The following is a 16,769-nucleotide window of genomic DNA, read 5'->3' on the forward strand; positions in this document are numbered from 1 at the left end:
TTTAAACCACAGTGAGAGCCATAACCCACAAATGGAAAACTGTGAACAGTGGTGAACCTTCCCAGGAGTGGCCGGCCAACTAAAATGACTCTGAGAGCACATGGATGACTCATCCAGGAGGTCCCAGAAGAACCCAGAACCATATCCAAAGACCTGCAGGCTTCACTGACTCAGTTAACCCTTTACCTACTGACCCGGCGCTGGCGTTGTGTTTTATATGTCCAAAGTTTGTCCAATAAGAAAAATTCCAACGGTGTTGGAAAGCTGAGAATTGTGGGCATGCACACATATATGGTTCATTACGGTACTCACAGCGATATGACATGGGCATTCACAGCAAAACACCATAGCAAAACACCAGAAGTATTGCGAGACCGCTACACAGATTCTCAACACCGTAACTCCTCAAAAGTTTGATCAATCTAAAAAATTCCAATGCTGACAGAGAGCTGAGAATCTGTGTCTGGCAATATATGATATGTGGTATATATATTACGGTAATGTCGAACAGCACCCCAAAAACGGCAGCTTTGGCAGAAGACGAGTGAGAAAGGAGAGTAAAGGAAGAGAGTAAAAGGAGAGCAAGCCAGAGTGGTGTTTTTTTTTTTGTTGTTGTTGTTGTTTTTTCAAAAAATAGCGTTAGTGGCATTTGTGCGTGTCTGTCATGTGCAATAACAATATGTTACTTGAGAATGTTGAGAATGCATTTTTCCACCTTTATTTGCACTAATTGTCGCCTATGTATATAGTTATCTTTTGCACTGTGTTTTGCACACCCAGAGTCCTAGACTCAAAAAATGACTGGAGATGGTTCTAAACATGTATAGGTTCACACTTCAAATGTCAAATCAAAACTTCATGAACAATAAGAAAATTTCTTCTCATAAAAGCCATGACAAACAAATCCTTTTTTTGTTTTTCTTCTTTTAAACTGCTGACAATTCCATATAATGTGCAGTAATTATTAACCAGATGTTGGAAATTCAAGTTCAAGTACTCCTGGGAAAAGGGACCAAAGCTCTCAGACTTAGGGCATTTCCTGACTATTTTACAGCCATAATAACAAAATATGTCCAAATCGCCATTTTTAGACGGAGTAGGTAAAGGGTTAAGGTCAGAGTTCATGACTCAACAATCAGAAAGAGACTTGGGAAACAATGGCATCATGGGAGAGTTCCAAGGCCAAAACCACTGCTGACAATAAAGAACACAAAGGGTCGTCTTACATTTGACTAAAAACATCCTGATGGTCCCCGAGACTTCTGGGAAAATATTCTGTTGACTGACGAGACAGAAGATTTGAAAGGTGTGCATGATATCTAACACAGCATTTCATCAGAAGAACATCAGACCAAGAGTCAAACATGGTGGTGGTAGTGTGACAGTCTGGACCAGGACCTGGACCACTAGAACCATGAATTCTACTCTCTACCAGAAAATCCTGAAGGAGAATGTCCGGCCATCAGTTCATGCCCTCAAGATCAAGCACACTTGGGTTATGGAGCAGGACCATGATCCCAAACACACCAGTAAGTCCACCTCTGAATGGACTAAAAACTAAATGAAGGTTCTGGAGTGGTCTAGCCTAAGTCTGGACTTAAATCTGACTGAGATGCTGTGGCATGACGTTAAACAGGCCGTTCATGCTGGAACGTAGCTTTGGTCCCGCAAAGCTTTTTCCTGCTTTCCTGTCAAAGTACCTGGGCGAGAGCCTCGTGTTCTTGTGCCCCTAAAATCTGAAATTAACCACCTCTGGATATCACATTGTTAACCTGAAGCACCAGTCTTTAAGGAATATCTACAAGTTTGCAATAGTGTTTTGGTCTGAGTCCATATTTCATCACTGTCTCTTTTATTTCTAGCTAATCTGTAGGGGTAAATTTGGCTTTTTTTGTTATTTTTGGTTTAGAGTGTTAATCCTGCAAATTTGTATCTCCTGCTGTTAAAATTCTCCATTTCTTTCTTTTGTTTTTTGGCCTTGAAGCATTTTGGGACACATGTTTTCAATCATTTTGTTTCAGCAGAAATTACAAACCATCATTCATTTATGTCCCACTTTTAGGGGCCTTATGGACCTCTACAGCTTTAGAAATGACATCTGGGTGTCCTGCTAAAGCACCTGGAAGAGAGCCCTGTGTTTCTACACCACTGAATTTTTGGACTTACTGCCTCTGGTTTAGTCTTTCTGTATTTTCAATCAAAATGCAACTCCCATCTTTTTAGTTCATCTTTGAATTTGCAGCAATGTTAGCCTTGCATTCATGTTTCATCATTTCTGACTTTCTATAATTACTGATGCCCTGTTTTTGTGTTGCTATCCCGCTGATTTGTGTCTACTGTTGTCATAATTTGCCATGATTTTGCATTTCTGTCATCATTGTACCTCTGCACTGGTGATAGCTGATGCCAGAGGCTGTTTGGTTTGTTGTGCATCCAGCTAACCTGACAGGCAGATGGATGTGTGGTAAACCTCGTATAGATGGCGTTTGGGAAAGGGAAGAGCCCAGAGGGTGACTGGATGAACGTTCTGTCTGTCACATCTTTACGGGCCAATCAGAGCAACAAAACATTAGCTGCGACCGAGGAGTAAACTCCACAGAGAACTGCATAACACGAACCATGGCGACTGCAGACATGTCAGTACACGACTTTAGTAGTTTTGAAAAGTAAACAACTCACTGCTGTTCTTTGTTCTTCTTTTAATGAAGAAATGTTGTTAAGTTCGAGAGGGACCCAACTGCAGTCAACATGGCCAACATGGGCGTCGCTATACATCCAATCCATGCCGGAAGTCCCAAGCGGAAGTTTCTTTTTCATGTTGGACTCAGCTGCCAGTGTTTGTCAGTCTTTTTCGTGCCTAAGTCTAACCCTTGGTGCTGGATCTTAAATATATCACCTTCCCCACTGCCTTAGCCTGAACTAACCACTTGGGTTTTTATGCCTAAGCTTAACCTGAGAGGTACAGACTTCTGGTTGAGACTTCCGGTATGGATTGGATGTATGTCGGCCATCTTGTCTGCATCAAGGTACTCTTGTCAAGTTCTGATAAAACTGGCGCTTTCGCGGCATCCACGCTAATCTCTTCCGCCATAATTGCACCGGCCTCTTCTTGCTGCTTGCTTACGTCACCGCTCTGCCGCGCCTGAAAGCACTGCCCCTCGGCACTAAATTGTCCTTTCACTTTCTAACTGGGCCCAAACGGTTCAGATGGGAGCTTTGCAAGATGGATTCGCCAGTGAGAAACAAGGAAACGGGCGTATCCATCTGCTTTGCAAGGTTAGCATCCAGCAGTTTGGCCTCGGTTAACTTAAGAAATATTGGATGCATTTCCTTCAAACTTTGCACAAATGTCCACTCTGACTAAAGCTTTAACTGGGTAGATTTTGGAGGTGCAAGATCAAGGTTACAAACCAGCCTAGCCTTCCTTCTTGCCCCAGTACTGCACTTTTACTGTCTGGTGCATGCAAACCTCATGGAAGAATAAAACCACCAGTTGGCAGTTGTGAACATTTTAAGTCATAAATCATTTGCATGTTTCAAAGACTTTTTTCTGCAGAAATTACCTTTCGTGCAAATCCCACCCAAATCTTTAGGGGCTGTTATTGCTTTTAAATGTTGAGAAGGTGTCCTGCAGTATCACCTATAAAATTATGACCCCCCCCTTTAGAAATCAAAGTTGCAATCTCCCTAACACCCATGTGTGTTATGTCTTTGGATTTGTAGAAAGCTAGACCTAAGTTCATATATCATTATTATTTATTATATTTTGTTAATATCTAGTATTAATTTAAACATTTTAATGTTTTTTGTTGACTAGTTTTCTGTTTAAGTGCTAAATTGTCAAATCTTATTCCCATTTTTCACTGATGTTTGTAGCTTTGCTGTATGAAGGCTGCAAGTTTGTAATAAAGCTGTTTAAAAATAAAGTTAAGTTGATTTGAATCCTGATACAGAGAGGAAAATTTGCCTTTAGATCTGCTTCTGTTCTGTTATTCCTGCTGCAAGAACTTGTGTCTGAGGACCTTGCAAAGCACAAAAGAGCATTCCTGAGGTTAAAAATGCTCCCAAACATCAGAATTTCCATCCTGTCTGGTTGTGATACTCATTCTCAGGATGCAGTTTCAAATAAAGCACGCCTGGGAGAGGAACAAAGGCACCACGGTGAGATTTAGGGCCAAATTTTGGGAGCGTGCTAAAAGATTTACGCAGGAGGCCAAGAATGCACAGTGAATAATTTAAGAAGGAATCATCTGTGCTTTCCTCTCAGGCCTGAAGAGGACTGTCAGTGTGACTTCACATCTCCTGCACAGGCCCCACACACACCGAGCACCAACGCCTGCCTGGTTAACCTGATCATGCTGCTGCTGCTGCCCTTTAAAACAACCGAAGACGTCAGAAGCAGCATCTGTTTAAAGTGGGTCAGAACAGATAAGGACTCAGATGACAAAACAGCTGCATTTTCCTCCATATCAGTACAATAAATGCTCATTTTTCCTTCATTAAGGGCTTGTTTTTATACTTGAATTCAGCCGTGTGAAGGGAGAGAGGATGCTTGTTATAATAATTAATCTGTTAGAGGTGATAATGATGAAAGCAGTGAGTGTACAGAGGGCTAGTTACTGATGCAAGATTACATAATTAGATGCCAGATGCACCATCATAATGGCTCAGTGTAAGAATATTTACAGGCCTTATAAAAATATCACCATTTACACCCATAGAGAGTATCTTTAATAGGCAGGATCATACGGTTTTAATAACGTGCATGTATTTTTATCTAATATGTCCCTTCCCTTAAACTGGATTCACCCCTATCTCTGCGGTGACAAACCGAAAATGTGTTTTCCCTGCCTTTAGCATCAAGTATAGCCATTATAATTTCAGTGTTGTGACAAAAACAAGCCTTTCATCATGGAGACGGAAATAAACATGTAATTAGCTGCATAGCTTACACCCTAGCCTCGAAAGGAAAGGAGAAAAATACCGTGTGCGTCAAAAGGAAGCATAAAAATGAAAATGTACGTACACTCACCCCAGCTGTCTCGGTCTTTACGGTGCTTCGCCATGATGCTGTCCCTGAATCCCCTCTGTTTGTCCGAATATCAGCCACCCTACTCGGCAGTCATGAGTGTCGAGGGTTGGGAGGGAGGATGCTCCGCCAAAACGATGCTCGCATCGCAGGAGGATGATGGAGGCTTTTTTTTTCCAACTATTATTCCGAGCGTGATGCAGCGTGAAAACACTCCGCTAGATGGCGCTGTTGTCTGTTATTCTAATCTCACTCTGTGAATAGTAGAGGGAGAATAAATGCAGTTCAGACGTCATTGTGCAACACCACTAAAACCTCCGAGCATTTAAACCGAGGATTTCAGTCATTTAAGGCACTGATACTCAACGTGTGGCTCTTTTGTGTTTTAATCTGAAATATTATTCCGCCAGAAAACCTTGAAAAGAGGAACTTTGACCTCCGAAATGATCCATTACAAGTCACATTTATCAGTTTGTTTCCCACACGTATACATCAGGCTTTAATTTTATTCTTTGTCTGTGTATTTGCATTGCCCTTATTAGCAATTTTTAGCTCATTTAAGCACTACTTTTTGCTACTTTTTTCCCTGCTGTTTGCAATTTGCAATTTTATTTCCCACTCCAAACTTTTTGCCCATTTTAGTTGCCTTTTGCCAATTTTTCCAACCTTTTTGCTGCTTTTGCCAATTTAAGTCACTTTTCTTTTTTTTTTTTTTTCAATATATTTGCCGCTTTTTGACTATTTTGCTACTTGTCACTAATGTTTTTGTCATGTCTCACGCATTTTTGCCACTTCTGCCTTTTTTGCCACTTTTTTCCCCACATTTTTCCAATTTTCACCCTGATTATGTTAATCTATGTTTATTTTCCCGTTTTGGCTCATTTTCGCCACTTTTTGCCCCCCCCCCCAGTTTATTCCACTTTTTATCCCCTTTTTGCCACTTTGTTGCCCATTTATGCCAGTTTTTAATCCCCTTTTTTTACCACTTTATTGCCCATTTCTGCCACTTTTGCCCTTACCCCCCATTTTTTATGTCCATTTTTGCCACTTTCCTATGCCAATTATTGCCCATTTTGCCACTTTTAATCCCTTTTCGCCCATTTTTGCTACTTTTTATCCCTTTTATATCAATTTTGTCACCTCTAACTTGTTCTTATTGCCACTTTAACTCTTCATTGCCATTTTTCACCTCTTAGATTGTGGATCTTGCAAAGATATTTTTTCACAGTTTGGCTCTTTGGTTGAGCAGGGTTGAGTAATACTGATATGAGGCCTCTTTCATACAGGCGGATGTTAAGGTGCACTGCAAGGTTTAGTCAGCAGGTGGCGGTAACTACAAAGAGATTGGAACTTGTGGTGCCTTCGCGTGTCATCGGAAGTGTTAAAAGGAGCATTTAAACCTAGGAAATGACAGCAAATATACCAAAGAATCTAGGCATGTAGACTTGGACAAGAAGAAGTGTTGGGTTAAGGTGGTTATGGGGCTTTGGGCTTTTCTTTCCTAGGGCCAAACCGTACTTATAAAGCTCCACCACATTTTTTTTAAGTCATTTAAAAACAAAACTGACCTTACGTGAATTGATAAATAATGATTTAGTACGCAAAATGGGGCCCATTATATCTAACTAATTAGGTGATAAACTGATAAATGTTTCTGGACCAACACAGATTCTGAGTAACATGAAAATATTAACTGTCTGGCCCCTAGGCTGCAGCCTCTACCAACCTTTCTTTCTTTCTGACTTTATTATAGGATCCCCATTAGCACTAGCAGAAGCATTGGCTATTCTTCTTGTGCATTAGTCTAACGCAGGTCATGATGATCTGAACTGAGCATCAAAATTGGGAGCTTGTGTGATTTCAGTGACTTCAAATGTGCCATGGTTTGTTTGTTTGTTTATTTATTTATTTTAATATATATATTCTTTTTACTGACTAAAATGGAAAGGTACATAAATGTGTACAATTAAGTCATCTATTGCTTGGTAATGCAAATCACATTGCATATTACATTGTATTTATATTGTATCGAGGTATTACAGAAGATATAAAGAGATATGGAGGGTAAGTGGTTGCACAATATTCAGATAAAGTCATTTTTATCTTTTATTGACACTGGATGTATTTTTGTGTTGTAGTTGAAAAAAAAGACATGGAGCAAGAAACTTCCTTTACTCCTTACCAACTTTTACTCACTAAGGTAGTCAGTTTTGGTGTTTATGTTTATGTTTTCTACTGCCTTTCTTATTTAAAAATATTTATTTTTCTTTAAAATGTGCAAATTGAATCTCAATCAGGTAAATGAATAACTAACCTGTTCACTGGGTTTTTACCTCTGTCCTCCATCTTCTCCTTACAGTATTTGATTTTAAATGAATCTATGCGTCTGGTTAAAGAATGAATGTGGGACCCGTCTGGTGTTGTGTCTGTACTATATGACGGTTGTTTTTGTTTTTTAGTCTTAACTGAGGGCAACAATGCAGAAATAATCCAGGTTATGTAATAGCTGGCTTCATGAGGTAGAAGGGTTGGTGAGGGCTTATATACTGCGCTGCATGTAGTGATAATTCCATGACACGCAACTGGAATATTCATTTTGACTTTTTTAATTTACTGTTTTGTCCTTTACAAGGATGTCCTAGCTAAGGGAGGCATCAGTGCTTTTGAAATGTATATATGACACAAACAGGTCAAACAAATTCTACAGGTTAATTATGAAAAATCATTTACAACCTGATGCACATTCCTTTAAGCCTTTAAAATTAAATAGCATGTTACATTAAAGTTTTATTGCTAAATTAATAAAATGCTGCCCTACACCAAAAAAAGAGCCACAAATTGTATCACTAGACCAGACACTTTGCATTGTTTTGTTCTTCAGTTGAGACGGTTCATTTTCCGAGGTGCGTTTGAACGCAGCATGAGAATCCTGTAACTGCGACTTCTCAGAGATTATCAGCAGACTGTTGCTTTTTTCGGCTGATGTTTCCTACTGTAGGGGGTGAGTTAAAGAGCGATTCTTGACGTTGTTAATTTATTTCATCGTTAATGTTTACAGCTGAGTGTCTAAAACTGGCAGCAGAGGGAAATGACATGTCAACGGCTGAAGTTACCGCTGAATTCCTGACGGTAACGTCTGCGCCGCCGCTGCTCTGAGGGAGACTGAGAGAGAGCAGCAACTGAAGTTTATTACACTTTCCTCGATAACAAAGGAGGCTCGGTTTTTACTATCTGGACGATTACTCGACGCCATCGTTCTCAAAACGGCACCGGAAAGGATTTAAAATGCAAGACATGTTCGTCCGCTGTGTTTGCAGTGTTAAAGGTAGGAATGGTTGAAGTTAGGAGCTAAGCTTTGCTAGTTAGCTTTAGCCGTTAGCTAGCTGATGTGCCAGTAGAGTTACAGCCCCTAATTCACTCCATCCATAATGATAGAACAGGAGCTTTATATTCCCTTCAATGGGCTATTAAAGACAATGAAACATACATTCACTGTTCAGTTTGAGCTTCACGTCAGTTTAACTTTAGTGTACATTAAAGAGACTACAAGACTGGTAACTTTAAAAAAGGGGAGACTGGGGACGTTTGCAACACTTAGTGCTTTTCTTTGGGCAACCAGGTTTAGAATATGAGAAATAGACCTGTCATATCTCTAAATTTTAAGCTGAATCGCGATAAATCCTTAGTTTTCTGTAAAGAAATGACAAGTGGTTGTCACAGTCCCAGAATTGTATCTTTTTATGTAATTCTAGTAAAAATTAAACCATGTTGAAAAATGTTTAGAAACTACAGCATTAGAAATAGAAGTCCTTAACACCTTAATACTCGATAGTATTGTACATACTGCCAAAATTGCATAAAAGCATTGGCTGTTTGTTTTTTTTTGTCTTAAATATGATGTGTTTCAAAATAATCTATCTTTTTTAATAGCTCGTAGTAAAGATGATCAGATTGTGAAAATTAGGACTGATACTGATATCAGCTGATGCTGATACCAGAACAAAACCTTTTAAAAACTCTTTTGGTGTCAGACTACCAGCATAACAAAATTGTCTCTTGCATTTAAAAATTATGGAGCCCCAGACATGACGTGGCCAGAAAAAAAATTAAATTGTGGCCACAATATAGCTATGACGTGCACACGAAATACTAATTCATGGCCACGAAATACTAAATTGTGGCCACAAAATACTAATTAGTGACCACGAAATACTAAATTGTGGCCATGAAATACTTACTCGTGGCCACAAAATACTAAATTGTGGCCACAAAATACTAATTAGTGGCCACGAAAAATATTAAATCATGGCCACAAAATACTAACCTAAATCGTGACCATAAAAAAGCCTTATTCGTGACCACAAAATACTAATTCATGGCCACAAAATACTAAATCATGGCCACAAAATACTAATTCTTGACCACAAAATAGCCTACTGATTCATGACTACAAAATACTAATTTGTGACCATGAAATACTAAATTGTGGCCTCAAAATACTAATTTGTGACCACAAAATGCTAAAATGTGGCCACAAAATACTAATTCGTGGCCACGAAATACTTATTCATGACCACAAAATACTAAATTGTGGCCACGAAATACCAAATTGTGGCCATGAAATACTAATTTGTGACCACAAAATACTAATTCATGACCACACAATATTAATTCGTGGCCATGAAATACCAAATTGTGGCAACAAAATACTAATTCGTGACCACAAAATACTAATTCCTTGCCAAAAAATACTTATTCGTAGCCACAAAATACTGATTAGTTGCCACAAAATACAAATTCTTGACACCAAAATACTAGTCTAATTGGAGACCAGAAAATACTCATTCATGGCCATGAACTACTAAATCATCGCTACAAAATACTAATTCGTGACCACAAAATACTAAACTGTGGCCACAAAATACTAATTAGTGACCACGAAATATTAAATTGTGGCCACAAAACACTAATTCGTGACCACGAAATGCTAAACTGTGGCCACAAAATACTAATTTGTGACCACAAAATACTAATTCATGGCCACAAACTACTAAATCAAAATACTAATGTTTGACTACGAAATACTATTTCGTGGCCACAAAATACTTATTCGTGACCACGAAATACTAAATCGTGGCCACAAAATACTAGCCTAATTCGTGACCACAAAATAGCCTTATTCGTGACCACAAAATACTAATTCATGGCCACAAACTACTAAATCATGGCCACAAAATACTAATTCGTGACCACAGAATAGCCTACTGATTCTGTCCCTGGCCTGTCCACAATCCCTTCAAGTACCAGAAAAATACATTTCTTCCCCCCTCTCTTTCTCCACCTTTCAGGAAATGTATGCTAAAACAAGCCATTTTCAGATTTTACATCTAGTGACCTCTCCAGGGGCCTAAGCACCCACCCCCAGGTTTGGTTGGTCCTCCCCCACTTGGAGCAAAGTTTCACCCTCCTCTACTGATCCTCTCAGCTACCAGCTGAGATTTTACATAGCTCAGTGGGTTACCCTGCTGACTACAGTCTGGGAGATTGATGGTTTGAATCCCAGTCTTAACTTTGGGGAAATAAAAGGTGTCTGTAATATCAGGACTGCTGCATCAATTTTTTTGAGAGGGGTGTGGTCAGGGGCGGAGTCAGACAGCTAATTAGCATTTGAAGACACAGAAACAGCTCGTTCTGAGCAGGGCTGAAACAGAGGGGTTTTTAGACATGCAAAACTCCTATATGGAAGTGTTTTTTCAGCAATAAACTTCACAGGCATGTTTTGGGGACCTCTGAGACCAATATAAACTTGTCTTAAAGGGTCACCTTTAAACAAAATATTGGGAGCCAGATTGCTTTACTGGCGAAGGTACAACTTGGATGCTGGGATAGGAAGGTAAAAGTGGCATTCCTGGTTAACACTGCAAGCAATTCTAATAGGCTTGGAGAATAGCTTGCACTGCAAACCAAAAAGGCCACTTTTAATAGCTTTTTTCCCTCTTTATGTCAGATTTATCCATGTTTTACTAATACACCTTACTGAGTGCTGTAAACAGTGGCAGTGGGCAGAATTTATATACTGTTTGTTTAACTCAGCATCTGTAGTATAAGAGTCATTTCTTCATTGTGTTAACCATGCATACCAGACGGATTGGGGAGATTCAGTCTTTCATCAGGCAAATCTAATATTGCAATTTGCATTTGAAAGTTTCTGGTCTTTCCAAACACTGTCTATGGGGTGTTGCCCAGACTGATGTGAAATATTTCTTATGCCATGGATATGTTAAAACTGTCTGGTGTGTCAGGTTATTATCATGCTTCTGATCGAAGAACTAAATATTTTTGCAGAAATCCCCAAAAACCCCTTTTTTCTGTATCATTTAGGGTTGTCACAATATTAGAGATTTAATCTTAGATATGGCATTAGTTAAAATATAACAGAAATTATACATTTTTCGATATCATAGCAACAGAAATAGAAGTCCTAGGCGTCAACTTTATACCTCTATGTTGTATTAACTGCATTGAATTAACAATCCATCCATTATTTTTACCATCTATCATTTTTTTCTGGGTAACAGAGGGCTAGAGCTGTACAAAAATATTGGCAGTTTATTGATGCAGTCTAGAAAGTACTATCTTTCTTGCTTGAGGCAGCTTCTGGATAAATGTGACTAAAGATTTTCCGTTTTTATTGCTTTTCAGTACCATTAATCTCTTAAATAACAGATTACGTCATTGTAAATCATATGATACAAAAAGTATCCAAATATAGAAACATTAAAAACCTTAATATCTTTATTTTCAGTGGTTGTACAAGAGAAATCAAAGATATCCTTAGTTGTTTAAGTACGGCTCGGTGATCTCATAAGCTGAGTTGCTATTGACGCTGAAAGATAAAATTTTGGTCATGCTTTTTTAAAATTTAGTCATGTCAATATTCTCTTCACACTTTCTTCTCAAACTTTTCTCCCTCAGGACATGGAGCCAGGAGAAAGACCATCTGAGTGAACCGTGATCAATTAATATTCAGGGCCTTTGCTTCATCAGACTCCCACCACCACCGCCTGCAGATTTGATCAAGCCAACTAAATGTAAAGGATCGATTTGTTCCAGCCACCATGGATATCTTTCCCCGGCCAAGCGGAGAAATCCAGAGGAGAAACCCCCAGCATGACTTTGAGCTCATTCAGAGGGTGGGAAGTGGCACATACGGAGACGTGTACAAGGTACAGTGAAGTGTAATGGTTCCCACAGCCTGACATCAGAGCTGGAGAGATCTTGGCTTACCATCACATGACTTTTCAATCCTAATTTAAGGCAGAGTGTTGTTTGTTTTAGCTGCCATCATAACATGTGGCTGACACATTTGACAGCGGTGGCTGAACGAGGGCCAAGTTCTGCCTTTAGAGCTGAGAGGGGGAAGGAGTATTAAAGATCCTCGCCTAAAATAAAGATAGAAATCCCGTATTACTACTCTGTTACAAGAAAAAATCTGGCAGTCTGCATCAAAATATACCCAAGGTAGAAACGGGAAATGGGTACCAAATTCAGTGCTTTTATAGATACTGACCGAATTCCTTTGGTACTCTCGAGTACCGATTCACTTAAAATCAAATGGTACCATGTTTCGGTACCTAAACGCATCCTTGTGACTGCAAGACAGTGGAAGAGTAGTCAATTTTCCATGCAGGAAGTGAATGCAGCATTGCACGCCCAAGAGTAATGACTTCGGTAGCAGCTAACTGAATCATCAACAAAACAAGCATGGCTGACAGGAAGAGGTTGAAGGTAGCGCTCCACTTTTTAAAATACGATGCAGGTTATGCTGCAATATTTGGGACTTGTGGAGTATGGACACCCAACATTGTGACTTTATATTTATGTTTTAAAAATCAGAAAAGTATAATATCCCCTCTTTAAAGGTTTACCACGGCAAAACTTCTAATCTAAGGAAGCAGTATGATGACTGATGACTTTAATCGGCTCCTGCTGTTTCCTGCTCATTCGCCCCCTCCCTCTCTCTCTCTCATACCGAATCCTCACTTTAAACACTGTGATTCACCCGTTAATCATGTGGATATCAACCATGGAAATATAGGAGATAAAGGCACGGTAAAAACATTTGTTCGCTTAGTCACCTAACAAACACTGGATTAAGGCACGGTGTGGACTGCCTAGTGTGAGTGCGCCCTAAAAGTTGGTCTCCATCTCTCCAACTTGGCACAGCTGGTGCCGTATGAAGCGCTCTGTCAGCGTGGATGGATCCAGAGTGATTTTGAAGGAGTGACAGAGCCACAGGCTCGTCCTCACTGCTTATTTTCATTGCAAATTGAATCAGTGTGCCACTTTCTGTTAACTTTTTGCAGTAAATACAAATACAACGTAACGGACCCTGTGTGTGACGTTTATGCTTCTGCATTGTTGGTCCCATGATTGATTGATGAGTGAGGAGCAGACTCTGCTCTTACCAGGGAAAGATGACGTCTTAGTTTTGTTGGAAAAAGAACTGCATAAGGAAAGATGTGCAGTACACAGAGTTCATGGTAGAGGAAGTAGTTTGTTTACTTTCATTTGTAATACTTTAATTGGTAAAGTTATATACCTTTATTTAGTTAGTTAGTTATTTTGACTCCGTACTCTATTTTTCATTTGTTTTAAACTTATTGGCCCTCCATGGACCCCAACACACGTTTTTCCAAGAGGTGAAATTAGAGGAACAGGGGGCATTGGGGCTGAGTTTTAATTTGTGCAATATAAAGAAAAACCCCTGGGTTAGGGGTTGGTAAAAAATATCGATTAATCGATGCATTGCAATAGTCAGCAGGCCTTTGTATTTAATTCAGTATTTGTATCCACAAACAATCTCACTGCCTCTCATCTTCATATCTACAGAGCAAAGACTCATTTATGCGCTCTTTTCGATCTGTTTTCTGTTTATGATCCATTTTCACACGCTAACGGAGCATAAATGAGCTGTAGCTTGAGCAGTCAGATGTAGAGTAGTTAGAGGTAGTATTTCCCTCTGTAAAGCAACAGAGTAGGGGTCAAAAGTAGCACATTATAGCACCTCAGAAATGTACTTCAGGAGTTTGTGAGTAATTGACCCTGTGCAAATGTTAAGGAGCCACATGAGAATATGTTTTAGATTATTTTATGTAAATTTGATATAAAAATTTACTCATGGGATATTTAGAATAAGAAACAATCAACATTTACATACAGCATTAATTTTTCTACATACCTGGTTGTGGTATTTGGTTGATAAACGTAATCACAGATAAAATATCCTCATCTCTGTACAGATCAGGGTTATTACGGATGATGAATAGGGCTTTTTACTTTATTCACATACATTCACATGACGCTGTTTATCAACAAACTACTGCCTCTTCCAAACCAATCACATCATGTCTACAGTCAAAAGACTACTGTGGAGAAAGACTAGTGTTTCCTCTCTCTGAGCTCCTCAGGACGCCTCCTCTCTCCTTCATCCTCGCTCGTTCGAGTGTATTTAAGGAACTGGAAGATCCTTCATCATAGCAGCGGGAAAATGATTTTTTGGGTCAGTCAAGGAGAGAGGATGTTAGGGGATGCAGTTATGACATGAGAAGAAGAAAAAATCTCGTCACTGAATGCCTTTATATTTCAAACAATTGGAAATCCCAGTGATTTGCCTGATTTTGATTTATATTCATAGATATATTACTATCTGAAATTGGCCTCAGGGAAAGTATAAAGACAAAGATACAGTCAAATCTATGAGGATAACTCAGTCAGAATCTCTTAAAATTTTCTTAAAAGCGCTGTAAATATGACAAAAGTCTGCTAGAAGTGATGTCGGGTAACGTTGGCTGTCCTCCCTCAGTTTCTAGCTGTCTCGCCTCATCCTCATTACCCCTAGACTCAGTCAGTGACTGTTGTTGGAGCCCAGGGTCTGAAATATACTCAACATGTTTCCATCAAGGCTGTCAGTATGCTGCTGAGTGCTGTAATGACGAGTTCTCATATTGTAAATATGACAAGCTTAGCGGTTAGCGTGTAGTAGGAACAGCGCAGTGACTTTTTTTAAGCTATAAATTGAAATGAAGTAGTATGTAGGCTTTCGAGGGCTTAACTCGCGTGTAACTACACAACCAAAGTGAAAAGAGGCCGCATATCAAAGCACGATTTTAATCTGCAAAGAGGAGCAAAGGCTGGTGATGCTAGCTGCTAATGCTAGCTACACTCTACACCAGTGATTCTCAAATGGTGTGGCAGGGCACACTAGTGTGCCTTGAGGCAAGTCCAGGTGTGCCTTGGGAACTTGTACAACCATATGATATTACTACGACTTTATGGGAGGTAGCCTACTGTAATCAGGCTGGCTGGAAAAAACCCAGAGAATGAGCCCTCCCCAGTTGTGATTTATTGATATCAGTGTATGTGTGTTGGATCAGTAGCAATAGTGCTAGCATCCTGGCTAACAGTTCTCTCCTTTAGAGCTGAAAAGCATGCCAAACTAATTTTGGCTAGATTGGATTGCTTTTTTTGACAGCTTGAACTATTTTGCTGCCTTTTTTGCATTTTTGCCACTTTTTTGGAGCATTTTGCCACATTTAACCCATTTTTGCAACCTTTTTGCCACTTTTCTGCCACTTGCGATCTATTTTGCCACCTTTTTGACACTTTCAACCTATTGATTTCAACTTTTTGCCAATTTTCACCCACTATTGCCTTTGTTTGACCATTTTACCACCTTTTCACAACATTTAACTAGGGCTGAACAATTTACAAAAATAATCTAATTGCATTTTTTCCCCAAATATTGTGATTGCGATTTAATATTCAATTATTCTTGGGCTAATCTTATGTATTTTTGACAATTTCAAGCAATGTATAAAACCATAAATAAGACCATTTGTATTGAAAACATGAAATTATTTCTCAAGCAATTAATCCATAGTAGTAGTAATTTCCCAGCCCTGCATTTAATCCTTTTAGGCTGCCTGTAAAACATTTTTGCCACTATTTTAACACTTTCAACAAGTTTTTGCCAATTTCGGACTTTGTTTTGCCACTTTTTGCTCAATTTTGCCATCTCCAGGATCCCCGAGTTGGCTGAGCCCCAGAAAGTTCCCCCCTTTATCTCTGTATTCAAATCAATACAAGTCTATTTTGTATTGATTTAAATATGGTGTGCCTTGAGATTTTGGCTTAAGATTAGATTTTGGTGTGCCTTGGGTGAAAAAAGTTTGAAAACCACTGCTCTACATGGTATGTCAGGCTCACATCAGATCTGCTAGCACAATGACCCTGTGATGAATTTCACTGTTTTTTAAGTATTTTCTTCTCTGAAGTCTTAGACTAGTCAATTAAATGGAATTTAACTTGGCGTTAAGTTGAATGGGGAAATGAGACGCCTAAGAACATCCCTAGTGTATGGCACATTAATTGTTTAATTGTGTCTTCATGATGAAAGTACAAAATCTTAATTGACATTAAAACTTACCTGATTGCCCAGCATGAATTAACCCACCATTGTTTCTTAATTCGTTTTTCATTTGTATAACATCATCCATGCACGAGAGAAAGGAGGGACTAGTACATCCCTCCTGTAAAGGTACAGTTTGAGGAACAATGTCTCAAAACTCTGCTTCTTTACTTGTTGTTTAAACATTTTTCTTCAGCTGCTGAGATTATCTTGTATCCATCTACTCTGGGATAAAGGTCACTATATCAATAATAAATCTTTACATATGCA

The 16,769-nt window shown here is 39.1% G+C and overlaps 2 protein-coding genes across 6 annotated transcripts in view; one reads left to right on the forward strand and one right to left on the reverse strand.

Annotated features, from left to right (window-relative positions):
• Positions 1–5,159, reverse strand: part of atl1 (atlastin GTPase 1) — a 29,348-nt gene extending 24,189 nt beyond the window's left edge. Inside the window, exon 1 of one of the 2 annotated variants that reach the window (XM_041811987.1) lies at positions 5,033–5,159. In XM_041811987.1, coding sequence (XP_041667921.1) covers positions 5,033–5,066 — 34 coding nt within the window. In that variant the 5' untranslated portion in view covers positions 5,067–5,159. Of the gene's footprint in view, positions 1–5,026 lie in introns of both variants that reach the window. The other variant, XM_041811985.1, reaches the window with a different exon arrangement.
• Positions 5,160–7,956: 2,797 nt separating this feature from the next.
• map4k5 (mitogen-activated protein kinase kinase kinase kinase 5) overlaps positions 7,957–16,769 on the forward strand; it is a 63,757-nt gene continuing 54,944 nt past the window's right edge. For all 4 annotated transcript variants that reach the window (XM_041812500.1, XM_041812501.1, XM_041812502.1 and 1 more), the window contains exons 1-2: positions 7,957–8,354; positions 12,005–12,255. In XM_041812500.1, the coding sequence (XP_041668434.1) occupies positions 12,148–12,255 (108 nt within the window). In that variant the 5' untranslated portion in view covers positions 7,957–8,354; positions 12,005–12,147. The remainder of the gene's footprint in view (positions 8,355–12,004; positions 12,256–16,769) is intronic.

Source organism: Cheilinus undulatus, linkage group 18, assembly GCF_018320785.1.
Source record: "Cheilinus undulatus linkage group 18, ASM1832078v1, whole genome shotgun sequence".
Classification (NCBI taxonomy): Eukaryota; Metazoa; Chordata; class Actinopteri; order Labriformes; family Labridae; genus Cheilinus; species Cheilinus undulatus.